Here is a 14033-nt window from a genome sequence, read left to right as displayed (position 1 = left end):
CACAGGAAAAGACCTTCTGAATAAGACACAGACAGTACAGAAACTGAGACCAACAAGTAATACATTGGACCTCATGAAACTGATAAGCTTCTGCATGGAAAAGGACATCATTATCCAGACAAACAAGCATCTACAGAATGAGAAAAGATCTTTACCAATTCCATATTAAATAGAGAGTTAATATCTAAAATATAGGAGAAACTAAAAACAAGAAAACAAATACTTGAATTAAAAAATGAGGCACGGAGGCCAGGAAGCATGCCTTTAATCCCAGCACTCAGGAGGCAGAGCCGGGCAGATCTCTGTGAGTTTGAGTCCAGCCTGGACTATAGAGCAAAATCCAGAACAGGCACCAAAACTACACGAAGAAACAGTCCGAAACAAAACAAAACAAAACAAAACAAAACAAAAGGCACAGAACTAAACAGAGTTCTCAAAAGATGGAACACAAATGACTGGAAAACACTTAAAGAAATGTTCAACATCCTTAGCCATAAGGGAACTGCAACTCAAAACTGCTTTGAGATTCCAAACTTATACCTGTCAGAATGGCTAAGATCAATAACTTAAGTGACAGCTTATGCTGAAAGGGATGTGGAGTAAAGGGAACACTCATCTATTGCTGCTGGGAGTGTAGACTTATAGGGACACTATGGCAACCAGTGTGGCAGTTCCTCAGGAAGCTCGGAATAGATATACCTCAATACCCAGCTATACTACTCTTGGGCCTATACCAAAAAAAAGTCTACATCTTATTACAGAGATTCTTGCTCAAGTATATTAATTGATATTCTATTCATAATGGCCAGGAATTGAAAACAGACTAGATGTCCATCAACAGACAAATAGATAAGAAAATGTGATATATTTATTTTACTATGTAATATTTTCAGCTCCAAAAAATATGAAATTTGCAGTTAAATGGATGGAACTCAATAAACAAAAATACATTTTGTGTAGCTGGAAGTTTTCCTGTGTCCCACCCAGCCCTGAGGTCCCGCAGTCACTTAGAATATAATCACCCAGAAGCTTATATTAATTACCAACTGTAAGGCCTATGGTAAGCTTCTTGCTAGTTAGCTCTTTCATCTTAAATAAACCCATTTCTATTAATCTATATATCATGTGTTCCATGGCTTTACCTGTGTCCCATTACATGCTGCTCCTTGGATGGTGGTTTGGCGTCTCCCCTTACTCTCCTTTCTACTTTCACTATCTCTATTAGATTTTCCCACCTGGCTCCATCTTGCCCTGCCATAGGCCAATGCAGCTTTATTTATTAACCAATCAAAGCAACACAAATTCACAGCACATAGAAAGACATCCCATAGCACTTCTCCTTTTCTGTCTAATCAAAAAGGAAGGTTTTAACTTTAACATAGTAGAATTACATATAACAAAAGAGTTAACAAGCAAGAATTACAGTTATAATATCTGGTCTATTTATATTTGACAAAATTAGAAAATATTCTAACATCTACCCTATTTTTGTGAGTCTAAAGTTTTATATCTAATTTATTTTTTATCATGACTAAGGAAAGCTATAATTATAACTATCTGGTCTTCAACTCCATCAAAGACCCCTGAGTAAATAGGGAGTGCACTGCAAGCAACTTCTATAATTCTAGAAATGACAGACAGCTGGCTGCCTGGGTAGTCACCCAAAGCTCCTTTGCAACGTTGGAGCATCCATTTTCAGCCTATAGGCCTAGAGTCTCAGTCGCTTTTGGGGGCATGGGTGGGCATGATTTCCAGGTATCATCAGAGGGCCAAGTGCATCCCTGTGGGTGCTGGGAATTGAAACCAGGTCCTCTGGAACATCAGTCAGTGCTCTTAACCACTGAGCCAATGTTGGGCGGCAGATAATGGACTATATCACTAGCAATCCACAGCGTCTGCTTAATGATCAAAGGAATTTATTTGGGGGCTAATTCAAAAAACAGAATTAAGGAATTTGTTGCAGGATCCTGTAAGGGTAAGGCACAGTCCAATGTTCTTCTCTAGTGAGATCTGCCCTGGTCTGTCCCAGCATCCAAAACCACGAGGTAGCAAAGAGAGACTGAATACAAACATCCCAGGTCTTGCCGGGCGGTGGTGGTGCACACCTTTAATCCCAGCACTCGGGAGACAGAGGCAGGCGGATCTTTGTGAGTTCGAGGCCAGCCTGGTCTACAGGGAGAGATCCAGGAACGGCGCAAAGCTACACAGAGAAACTCTGTCTCGAAAAACAAACAAACAAACAAACAAACAAAAAAATCCCAGGTCTTAAGGGTACCGAGGGGACACGCCCTAGGGGCATGTACTTCAAGGTAATAGGCAGGTGTAAGAGTAACCTGCTACCTCACTAGGGGCGGTGCTTCAGGGCCTGACAAGAACAGCTACCCACTACATATTCACAGCATATAGAAAGATATCTCACAGCAATTGTGAGTGAAGTAACCCATACCCAAAAAGACAAATATGGTATGTAATCTCTTATATATAGATTTTAAGCCTTCAGTAGGTATGCTACTATCTGAATAATGACAGAGGTTAGGAATAAAGAGTTAGTGGGGAGGGGAGGCTCTCCCAAACAAGAGGAAATAGATTATATAGTTATAACCAGCAGAGAGACTGGAACAGGAGGATTAAAAAGAGGGAGAGGAAAGATAAGGGTAAGGGAGAGAATGAAAGGAGGTTCAGCTAACATTAAAAGACATTTGAGAGATCATTCAGAAACCTACTACAGAAAAAGCTTCTTAAAATACATACATTTATGAAAGAAATCTAAATGAAATTACCAAAAAAAGCGGGGGGGGGGGGAGGACAAAGTCCTAACTAGACTATCTCTCACTACCAAGTTTAACCTCTAGTGCATCTAACTGAGTTGTTGGTCAAAAGGCCCCACAGAAGCTACAAATACGCCAGCTATTGCCAAAGCTATTGGTTGCTCTCAGTGAACTGATGGTATGGTCCTATTGCTGAAGACAACACCTCCATATTTCATTGTACATGCAGAAGTTGGTCTGGTCCCTAAACAGTGCCTTCACCCCTAAGGACTAGTGTTCAACGTACTAGAAGGTACTCTGCAGGCTACCAGAGGAAAAAGGTCAACACCAACCTAGCTACAACCCTTCCATCTACAGTGGTGACCTGCCTGCTGGTACAAGAGTTGCACAAAAGTTGTGGGAGTAACTAACCACTATCTAATTAGATTTAAAGCCTTCTTTCTGAAATGGAACCCACGCCTGACACTGCTTCGGTGGCCAAGAACCTGGTACTAGATAGCCTAGGGACCCAGGGGAAATCCAAATACTATTGTTCTGAGAAGAAATGTAGCAACAAAATGACTTCTAATGACATTTTGCTATACTTATAAATCAGTGTCTCATTCAGCCATCATCAGAGAAGCTTGCTCCTGCAATAGATGGGAACTAATATAGAGACCCACAACTGGACAATGTGCAGAGAGTGGGAGATCTTGGAACACTCTTTCTTAAATGAGATGTTTTCATTAAATTCCTTCCCTCTGAGTTCAGGGAACTATGTGGAAGAGGAGGCAGAAAGATTCTAACAGTCAGAGGGCAAGAAGGACACCAAGGAAACAGTGTCTTCTAAACACAACAGGGCTGAAGCACAGATGAACTCAGACTATAGCAGAATTTACAGGGCCAGCACAGATCCAAACCAGAGTCCCAGCACTGAGATGGGGAAATAAGCAGGAGCTCCCATACCCAGCCAAGAAGCTATCTCCCATTAATAACCACTTAAAAAGGGAAAATTACTTTCCTCAAGGGAGTGTCAATGGGTATATAAAACATACATAAGGGCAGGCCCCAAGCTAAGCAGTAGAAGGTCAACATAACACAAACTCAAAAGTATTTCTGAAGATTTTTTTTTGTCCCATATTGTTTTATTTGGGCTTTTGTTTTTAGGTTTTATTTGTTTTGCTTTATTGTTACCTTACTGGTCTTTTGCTTGTATATTATGGTTTCTAATATTCAGTTTGTATGGCTTGTGTGTGTGTATGTGTACACATTTGCATGTGTATGTATTTCTCATGCTCTTTTTTAGCATCTCCTTTTTTAAAAAATATATGTTTAAAACATAACTTTTTATTGATTCTTTGTGAATTTCACATGACAAATCCCAGTAGCTTCTCCTTTTTTGTTTGTGTTTGTTCACAAAACACAACTTTCCCATTAAAAAAAGAAAAACAACAGGAAGCTGACTTGCTGTGGACTAAATGTTTGTCTCTCTAAAACCTCTACATTAATATCTACAATGTGATGACAGGACGTGGGAGATCAGGATTCGTGTACTTACAGGAGAGCCTCCTAAGAGCTGTCCAGTCAGCTGTGGGAGGACAAGATAGCTATATATGAGCCATGAAACAGGTCCTAACAAACTGCCTAAGCCTTTCATTATTCCTCTAAGTATAAGAGAATTAAATTGACAAAAATCTTTAGTTAGATGGGTTTGCTTAGAAATTATACCAACTGATTATAGAAGAAAGAATACAAACCTTACATATTCTTTCTGAAGTGCTGAACAAAGAATATACTGTCAAGTCATTAACTGGTACATGGATAATAATTTGTGGCACATTCATACAACAGAGTACTACCTGGCAATATTATGTAACATACTGAAACATGAGCAACATGAATGCATCACAGAAGTACTGTGCTCAGTAAAAGAAGTACCATACAAAACTAATGCTATGTGATTTCAGTGATATATCAAGAAAAAGCAAAATCCATTTACATTTGCGGGAATGGAAAAAGAAATTACACAAGGAAAATTTAAAGCCAGTCTGGCCACAGTGTGAGACCACTTCCCAAAACAAAGCAAAACATTATGTGTGTGTATATGTTTATGTATGTATGTATATGTATATGTGTATATGTATATATAGACATTGATTTGTCAGCTTTGGAAGCATCTGCAGATATATCTGCAATATATCAGTTAATCTCTTTCTTTTTAGATTAAGCTAAAAATCTTTCTGATTAATACTGAAGCTACAATAATTAGTTGATAGATTAAAATTTAAAGAGCTTAATTTACAGATTAAATAACTGAATGGTGACTTGCCAATTTGTTGTCTATCAAGTTTTACTAAGTATAATTAATTTATAAGTAGTTATATTATAAATAATTTCATATCTCACTTATTCAAGTGCACATTTTCAAAATCTTATATCTACTACTTTCTCTTTTTATTCACCTCCTTTGTTTTTATTTTAAAGCAAAGACTGCAACATGGCAATCAAATTGGTTTTCAGTGATACTTTCAGGTGGACTGTCAACAGTCTGGCATATTCCACAGGGGCCAAAAGTTGCCATTTCAAAACCAGTTGTGGGAGGAGTTCAGGGAGAATTTAAATAGTAGCACTCATTCTTACATTTTCCTAAATGTAACTGCTGACATCATCACATATGTAATGGCATTTATAAGTGCTCTAGGTCTGTACCCACAGGTTCAGCTGAGATACATGTCTATCTTTCTATAGTTATATCCAATCTCAGAATCCATGGATTATAGCCTTAGCACTAAATGAAAAGCATTAGAATCAGTGAAACCATCCGGAGCTTTTCTTTTGTCATATAATTTCAGTGCCTTGAAATCTAAGATACATAACCACCACTTACATGAATAGTTTGTTACAACCTACTCTGCTGTAGTGGAAAAGCACAGCTCATAGCAACATCCCATTATTACTATCATCTCGTTATGCTCACTTCCATCACAAGGATGTCAGGAACATTTAAACCAATCACTTATAAACTGCCCTGTATAACACACTGAGTTTCAGAAACACCAGACACTTATATCTTTTCTGCTTTATCAAAGGAAGTTACACTCTTGATGTCCTTATTTTCTCTCCCTCCCTCCTTCCTTCCCCTTCTTTTCCTCAAGTGCTCCCTCACCCCAGAGTGTGTGTTTTGAGACAGGACATCACTATACAGCTCTGGCCACTTTGGAACTTGCTATGTGGTCCAGGCTAGTATCAAACTCACAGTGATGGCTCTCTTCCCAGTGCTCACCTGCCAGGTTTTTGCCACTACTCCTGGACAAATTTCTGACTTCCTACCTGTGCTGATCAACATTTACCTAACTGATCCATCATAGGTTTATTTTATTCCAATCTGTTCTGTTTTGGAGCTGTCACTCCAGTGATCACCAAACTAGGAAGAAAGTTGAAGAGATATAAATAAACTTGAATTATTTAAAAATAGTGGCAAGACTGCTTCTATTTGGTTTAGCATAAATCACATCTGGGACACTCAAAGTGCTTTACAGTGAGATAAACATTAGGCTCGTAATGGGTGATTCATGAGTGACACCTCAGGTTTTAGAAGGCCTGCTTGTTTACTGTTTATAAAGAACTTGGGTGGCATTCCAAGCTTATTCCCTCTACATCCTCTAACAACAGTGCAGAATCTTCAGCTTCAAAGTTTCATATAAATGAGCTGAGGGCAAGTATTAAGGCTTTCTGTTAAAAACCTTGATGGAATAGTCTGTTTAACTCTGATATTTTGTCCTATAACCAAGTACTGAATCAAGAGAGCAGAAATACTAAAATCAATTAGGGCAGGCATGAAGATTATCAATGACAACTAGTATTTTAATCAGTATCTAAAATATTCATCCTAGAAGTGTTTTTTTAAACAACAGATACTATATAAAATTAACGACAGCATGATTGGCAATATTTAAAATAGAAAAAGAGATAGAGTAACTCAACTAGAATTGTAGTCTTAAGATTTGGAGGTACTGTGAATATGTGTGTTTGCACATGTACTAGTGAGCAGGCATGAAGCAGTACAAAAGGGTAGTTATATGTCTAATATCAACAAGTCAATTTTATCATTTAAAAATGTTTAAATACTTACCTCATTTACCTATAAACAACATCTAAAATAATCTATTATTCATTATATAAATGTGTACTTAATAAATAAATCTAAATAAATACAATTTTGACTAAGATATGCAAGGTACTTTGTAGTTACAGAATTACAAAATTCTCTTCAGATTTGGCAAAATTCTATTAGTAGCTAACAAGAAGGTTACTTAGCTTACTCTTGAGGAGCAGGGACTATTTTATGAATGAATCAACATCTAAAAGATGAGCTGGAAATGAGGAAAGGTAGAGAAAAAAGTATTTCATGCTGAGGGGGCAAACTTCATGAACAAAGAAGTGAGGAAAAAGTATAGTCCTGGTTGGCGATCTGATGCTATGATAAAACACTGAGCAAAACCACTGTCAAAAAGGAAAAGGTCTATTTGGCTTACTCCTGCATACCATTGTTGAGGAAAGACAAGTTAGAAACTCAAGGATGGAACCTAGAGGCAGGAACGGAAGTAGAGACCATGGGGGAACCACTGCTCCCTGGATGGCTCCCCATGACTTGCTCCCATGACATGCTCAGTTTGCTTTCTTATACAACCCGGGAGCACCTGCCCAGGGGTGACACTGCCTACAGTGAGCTGGGCCCTTCTGCAAGGATCATTAATCAAGACAACACCCCGTGTAGACATGCCCACAGGTCACAAAATGAGCAACTGTATTAAAGGGCCGCAGCATTAGGAAGGTGGAGAAGCGCTGTTTTAAGGCTTTTCATAGCCAGGCAATCACCTTAAAAAACATAAACCTACAATTTCTGCCATTAAAACCTTCATCAGCCGGGCGGTGGTGGCGCACGCCTTTAATCCCAGCACTCGGGAGGCAGAGGCAGGCGGATCTCTGTGAGTTCGAGGCCAGCCTGGTCTATAGCGCGAGATCCAGGAAAGGTGCAAAGCTACACAGAGAAACCCTGTCTCGAAAAACCAAAAAAAAAAAAAAAAACCTTCATCAGGCATAATCTATGTCAAATCCATTGGAGAAACTATGTAATAATTAAACTATATTGATATAATGAATAAGAGAAAGGTGCTGGCCCGAGGGAGAACTAATGAAGTTTTATCTATTTTTGTTTTTGTGTCATAGTATGTTCCCTTTCTTGACCTCATTTTTTTTGAAAAATTGACAAGTTGTTTTGGTTGAATTAAATCTAACACTCAAACTTACATAGTGGGAACCAGGATGTGATGTTTCATTATAACATAAACATATACCCAATAGAATAGGCCACAGTTGTGAAAATCAATAAACAAAAAAATCACAAAAACTTTAATTTGAAAGAGAAGAGTCCAGAGCATGTATTTCTTTAAAGATAGATTTGTTTACCTGCTTAATAAAACTGCCAGTATGAAGCTTCTTTTTGTTACGATGACACATGTTCAAGGTATACTACTTTGTAACCAAACATTTACCCTTCGCCACTGGTGAAAGGCAACAAGATCTTTTTACAAAGTCTCATCTTTTTCAATAAATTTTGCATGAAAACATGTTATCTTGGCACAAAGTTGCCTGCTGTCACATTGGAAGTGTGATAAATGTTTAATGAAAACAACACCACACAGCTTGGTGTCAGACAACAGCTATCACACAGCCCTGCTTTGATCCAAACAGACACTTAAAAGGAGTTCTAAGCATGCTCTGCACCACAGAACTCTATAACCTATATGCAAATTAGAGTAAATTAGCATAAGTGACTTCCTGCTGCATAAAGAAGTAAGAGGTAAGGAAAAACATGACAGGCTTTGTAAGTATGCAACTGCTGTCAAAACTCAGAGTCCAGCTTTCTCAAATCACTTCCAACATTTTCTGCCAAACATCAGGTAGAGGGGGGAAAAATTCGTTCTCAACAGGAATTACACATGGAACTCAAAGTTGCAAACACTGGAATGCTGCCAAGGTCGATGTGTACCTTATATCCCTAAGTTATGATTATTACATTGTAATAGTGCTCTTACACCCGCTTCTATGCTTAAAGCTTTTAAAGTACCAACTCCCCATTTTACAGAAGAATCAATTATATAATCAGACAGAAATTCTTAACTTTCTCAGAAAGTATAAAGTTCAGAAAGTTATCATTAGAATGTATAAACTTAAGTTCAAATGTTGGAGCAGAATATTCCAGAAACCTTGGTGTTTAACCTAGAGCAGTATCTTGTCTACTGAGGCACTAGTAAGGAGATAATGGCAAAACCCTCCACAGAGCAGGTCATCTTAGGAAAACTAACTGCTCCACATGAATCCTAACTTGACTCATAGTAACATGATAACATTGTAGTTGATGGCTTGCTCTGTTCTGTGTAACTGCAGTAGAATCCCTCAGACCTGATTCTTTAAAATGAACAGAAACTTATTGACATAGAGTTTGGAGGCCAAGTAGTCACACATGGCTGGCTGGCTTCTGGAAGAGCTTTCTTTGCTATTTCATGACAGAAAGGTAAACAGAGGTCAAGAAAATACTTCAGGGAATCTACTACTTCAGTAACAAATCCCACTCTGCCATAACAATATTAATCCATTTAATAAAGCAAAGTTTTCTTGGCTTAATCACCTCTGAAAAGATCTCATGTCCTAACAATACTGCACCAAACCCCCAAATATCTAATTTGGTGGGCTGGGGAGACAAGACATTCAAAATACATCAGTATTCAATAAGCACCACAAAAGCAATTGTTCTTTTTCTGCATAGTGATTTAAATGATGATTGACGATGGATTTAAATTAAGTCCATTTATATTCTACTCTTGAAGATGGCACTTTGATTTCAGAACAGTAGAATGGTGCCTATTTACTTATTCATACAAAATTTTCTAAACTGCTCCAAAAGATGTTCTAAAGTAGTTAACTATATATTATTGCATGTGGATCAAGATGCTGGTAAAGAAACCTCATATACTAATCCATGAGTGATGCTGCTAGGATACATAATGTTCAGAATCATCACACCAAGTTGCAAGTATGAGACCCTGTGACGTTTCAAATTTCTGAGTATTGTCTTTCAGTAATAGTCTGAGATATAAGTGGTAAGATATCCCCAGTGAAAAAATAATGGTATATTTATCTTGGGGGTGACCAACAAGTGTATAATTGGACTCAAGGTGTGTTCAATGGGAAGGAATACATGCATGGTACTGTAAACCTAGTTAACTAACTATGGCTGGAAGGTCAGAGACCCTAGAAGAGAACCTATTACTGCCATTTTCCTTAACCAATATAATTTCTAATTTTATTCTAAATAGTTATACATACACCTACAATTAAGTGTGGCCCCTCACCTCTCATTGAAGGTATTTCTTTTTGCATAGATGGAAACTACTATAGAGATCCACAAGTGGCCAAAATTCAGAGAGTAAGTGATCATAGCGTGCCACACCCCAAGTGACACATCTGCAATTCAACTCTTCTACCTAAGCCTTAGGGAACATGGCAGAAGAGCGGCAAGAAAGACTCTAAGGACCAGAGGACTGGAGCCCTGCTGTGAGATGTCTTCTACATATGAGAGGGGAGCTGAACCAAAGAACCTCAACAATATGCTTCCTGTATAAGATCTGCATAATAACATCAGTAAACATGCCAACATGGATAGGAGAAATTCCACAAGATTTCATCCCTAGATGAAAAATTACAGTCACTGGCAGCTGAGAGAGGGAGAAACAATTCTTTCCAGGGATAAGCTCCCACACGGGTTGTCCAATTCCAAGTATTTTGTCCTGGACACACGGACATATGAGCAACACTAAATGGACTCAATATGTTGTACATACATGCAATTTAACAACAATAATTAAGAAAGCAGCCATGAATGTGGTAGGGAGTTGGGGGACAAAGGAGGAGTTGGGGGGAGGGAGAGACAAGAGTGATTTAGATGTGCTCATGTGTGAAGGTCTCAAAAAAATAATTTAACAAAATGATGTTAGATCTTATTTCAATACAATAAGAAGAAGAAGAAAAAATATGTTTTCATGTTAGAGAAATTTCACCTTCTAAGAACAATTGTCTAAGAATAAGATATCTATAAGTTCTTAAAATTTGGGAGAAAAATGAACAGAAACAAGAAAAACTTGTACCAATGGTTAAAAGATAAAATATTCTTAGAAAGCAAATGTTATAAATGTCAGGTGTGAGTAAAGCAATGAGAAAAGAAATTATACAATATCTAACACTTATCTCCTTTCTTATAACTTTCTAAAACTAGAACTTGAATTTTTTAGGATAGTTGTGGATGATCAAGAAAAATTACATAATAATTTACTCATCTTTTCAACTTTTGCCACAAGATTAACATTTCAGAAAGTCTTTAAAAGCCAACAATCCAGACAGGGCTTCACATCATTACTGTAAATATGACATAAAAGTTAAGCACAGAGGATGTGGAGCATGGCTCAGGAGTTAGGAGAACCTGAAACTCTTAGAAAGGACCAGAGCCAGTAATTCTAGTTACAGAGTATCAGATGCCCCCCTCATACCCTCTCTGGCCTCCTTGGGTACCTGAACACAAGTGTACTGTGGTAGTTTGAATGTAATTGGCCCCATAATCTCATATGGAGTGGCACTTTTAGGAAGTGTGGCTTTGTTAGAGTGGGCATGGCCTTGTTAGAGAAAGCATATGACTGTGGGGGCGGACTTTGAGGTTTCCTATGCTCAGGATACCATCCATTATTTCAGCTAACTTCCTGTTGCCTACAAGATGCAGGACTCTTGTTACTCCTCCAATACCACATCTGCCTACATGCTGCCATGCTCCCTGCCATGATGAGAATGGACTGAACCTCTAAAACTGTAAGCTACCACCTCAATTAAATATTTTTCTTTATATGAGTTGCTATGGCCATGGTGTCTCTTCACAGCAACAGAAACACTCCTAAGACATGCATGTACCCCCATGCAGACACACACATATACATAATTTTTTTAAAAAAATAACTCTTTTTAAAAATAAAGACAGGGATTGGGGATTTAGCTCAGTGGTAGAGCGCTTTCTTGCCTAGGAAGCACAAGGCCCTGGGTTCGATCCTCAGCTCAAAATAAATAAATAAATAAATAAATAAATAAATAAATAAATAAAGACAAAAAACAGAAAATGATGCAAGAAGGGTTACAAGCTGTTATTAAAATTAACTGAGTAATTTTTTAGAGAAAAATTACTTCAAGAAACATGGAAGATACTGCAAGCCCTTACCTTCTTTCACTCTTAAAGGAATTTACCCACAAGGGTAGGAACAGGAAGCACCTCAGAGCAGCAGTTTGGTTTGCACACTGCTGTGCAATCCCTAGTCCTCACAGCAGATTCTCATCAACTCACCCCCGTTTGATGCTGTGCACTTCTTTGTCCTTGCCTTTCTCCTTCTCCTTCTCTCTCCTCTCTTTGTCCCGGGCTTTCCGTCGCTCTCTCTCCCGAGACCTGCTACGGGTTCTTCTGTGACTGGACCTTTCACTGCTTCGACTGTGGGAACGTGGACGAGGTCTTGATCTGGACCTACAACAAACAGAGTTTATTAAATAGATTTAGTCTGCCTTTAGTTAAAAATGCAATTTGACCTTCGAAATTACTCAAAAGTACTTAGTTTCAATTCTAGACCCCAAAATTAATTGTGCAAAGCAAGTATATGAAAGATACATGATCACTCTCACTTAAAATTATAGGAAGAAATATAGATGTGTGAATCTTGAAGGAAATTAAGGTACAATTAAAATGTTAGAGAAGGAGAAATTTTGAGCTACAAATAATAGGATAAAAGATTGTCATGTAAGTTGAGTAAGATTTAAGAATATAATCTTAACTATAATTAGTAATACTTCTACAGTGTAAATTTGCTGGGGAAGTATCTTCAGGTGTACGGCTGGAGGAGACAGAGAGAAAAAAATAAGTGTGTGATTAATGATATTGATTATTGATTACTTTAACTAATCATCTGACTTTATGTACCACATATGACTTTAGATACAACATGCTGTGTTCGTGCTAAGGAAAAAAAATATAAGCAAATAGAGGTTAGGAGGCCGGCTCAGTGGGTAGAGTGGTGGTTGTGAGAACATGAGGGCTGAAATCCAGAACCTGAGCACTGACATCCAAAACTGGGCATGGTGGCCAACATCTATAACTTCAGCACTCAGAGGTGGAGACAGGTGGATTGTGGCAGATTCTGGAACCTGCTTGCTGACTGATCTAGCCAAATGGTGAGCTCTAAAGTCAACGAGAGAATCTCTCTCAGAAAGTAAGGTAGAAGACTGACTGAGGAAGGCATCCTCACATGAACATCTGGCCAGGACTCAGTGTGCCTCGGTCTCCTGAGATGCTAGAACAGATAAACAGCCCCACAGGGGACAAGGAAGAAGAAAACAAGAGAGAGTCTCAAACATTCAAATAAAGCCTTAAGTCTCCTCAAATAAGAGAACAAATCAAATGTATTTAACAACAGGATCCATAAAAACAGTGTTTTCATTATCCTTAGGATCTCTTTTATCTATCCACTATTATTTCTATTTTCTCAACATACAAGTAAGACCATTAACTCATTCCAACCCAGTGAATCACATAAAATGAATCATTTTATTAGGTATGATACATTATGTGCTAAGAAGTAATGAATTTAGAGTCCTGGTCAGAGTATTGACAAGAATTCTTCTTGCAGACTCATAATCCTATAGATAACTATAATAAGGCACAGGAAAGTGACCAAAAGCAAGATTTTGCTGGGGGTGGGATGGGATACAAATTATTGAAAAGTAAACAGCAACGAGAAAGCTGCCATTTTATAAGCTTCCATTCTGTGGGTATTCTCAAGACTGTACACCCAGAACAGATAAACCCAACAGAAAACTCTCTGATTAGAAAAACCACCAAAGACCAACTGGACAAAAGAGACAATGAAAGGTGAATGCTGTAAGAAAAAGTCAAAGATGATATCCAAAAATTCAAGGTAAGTGCTGAACCACTAAGCTATATGCCCAACTCTGTGATATCCAAAAATTGTATATGTAAACTATTTTCAAAGCTCTGTCTGAATCTTAAATCATCTTAAGAACAGCAAATTCTAAACAGCTAAGAATGAAAGCATGACACCAAAATTTCAGCTGTCTGCCTAAATACAAGCGCTCTGCAAACTCAAGCCCAGTTAATGCACTGCTAAAACAAAGGCTGAAGAC

General features: G+C 38.0%; 1 protein-coding gene across 1 annotated transcript in view; it reads right to left on the bottom strand.

Moving 5' to 3' along the window:
* The window catches only part of Rsrc1 (arginine and serine rich coiled-coil 1), a 328277-nt gene that overhangs the window by 229294 nt on the left and 84950 nt on the right, over window positions 1-14033 (bottom strand). Inside the window, exon 4 of the mRNA XM_052731019.1 lies at window positions 12190-12363. Coding sequence (XP_052586979.1) covers window positions 12190-12363 — 174 coding nt within the window. The remainder of the gene's footprint in view (window positions 1-12189; window positions 12364-14033) is intronic.

Source organism: Peromyscus californicus, unplaced genomic scaffold (genome assembly GCF_007827085.1).
Source record: "Peromyscus californicus insignis strain IS unplaced genomic scaffold, ASM782708v3 Scaffold_9__1_contigs__length_137607984, whole genome shotgun sequence".
NCBI lineage: Eukaryota > Metazoa > Chordata > Mammalia > Rodentia > Cricetidae > Peromyscus > Peromyscus californicus.
The sequence above is the reverse complement of the archived record's forward strand: the minus strand, read 5'-3'. Positions and strand labels throughout refer to the sequence as shown.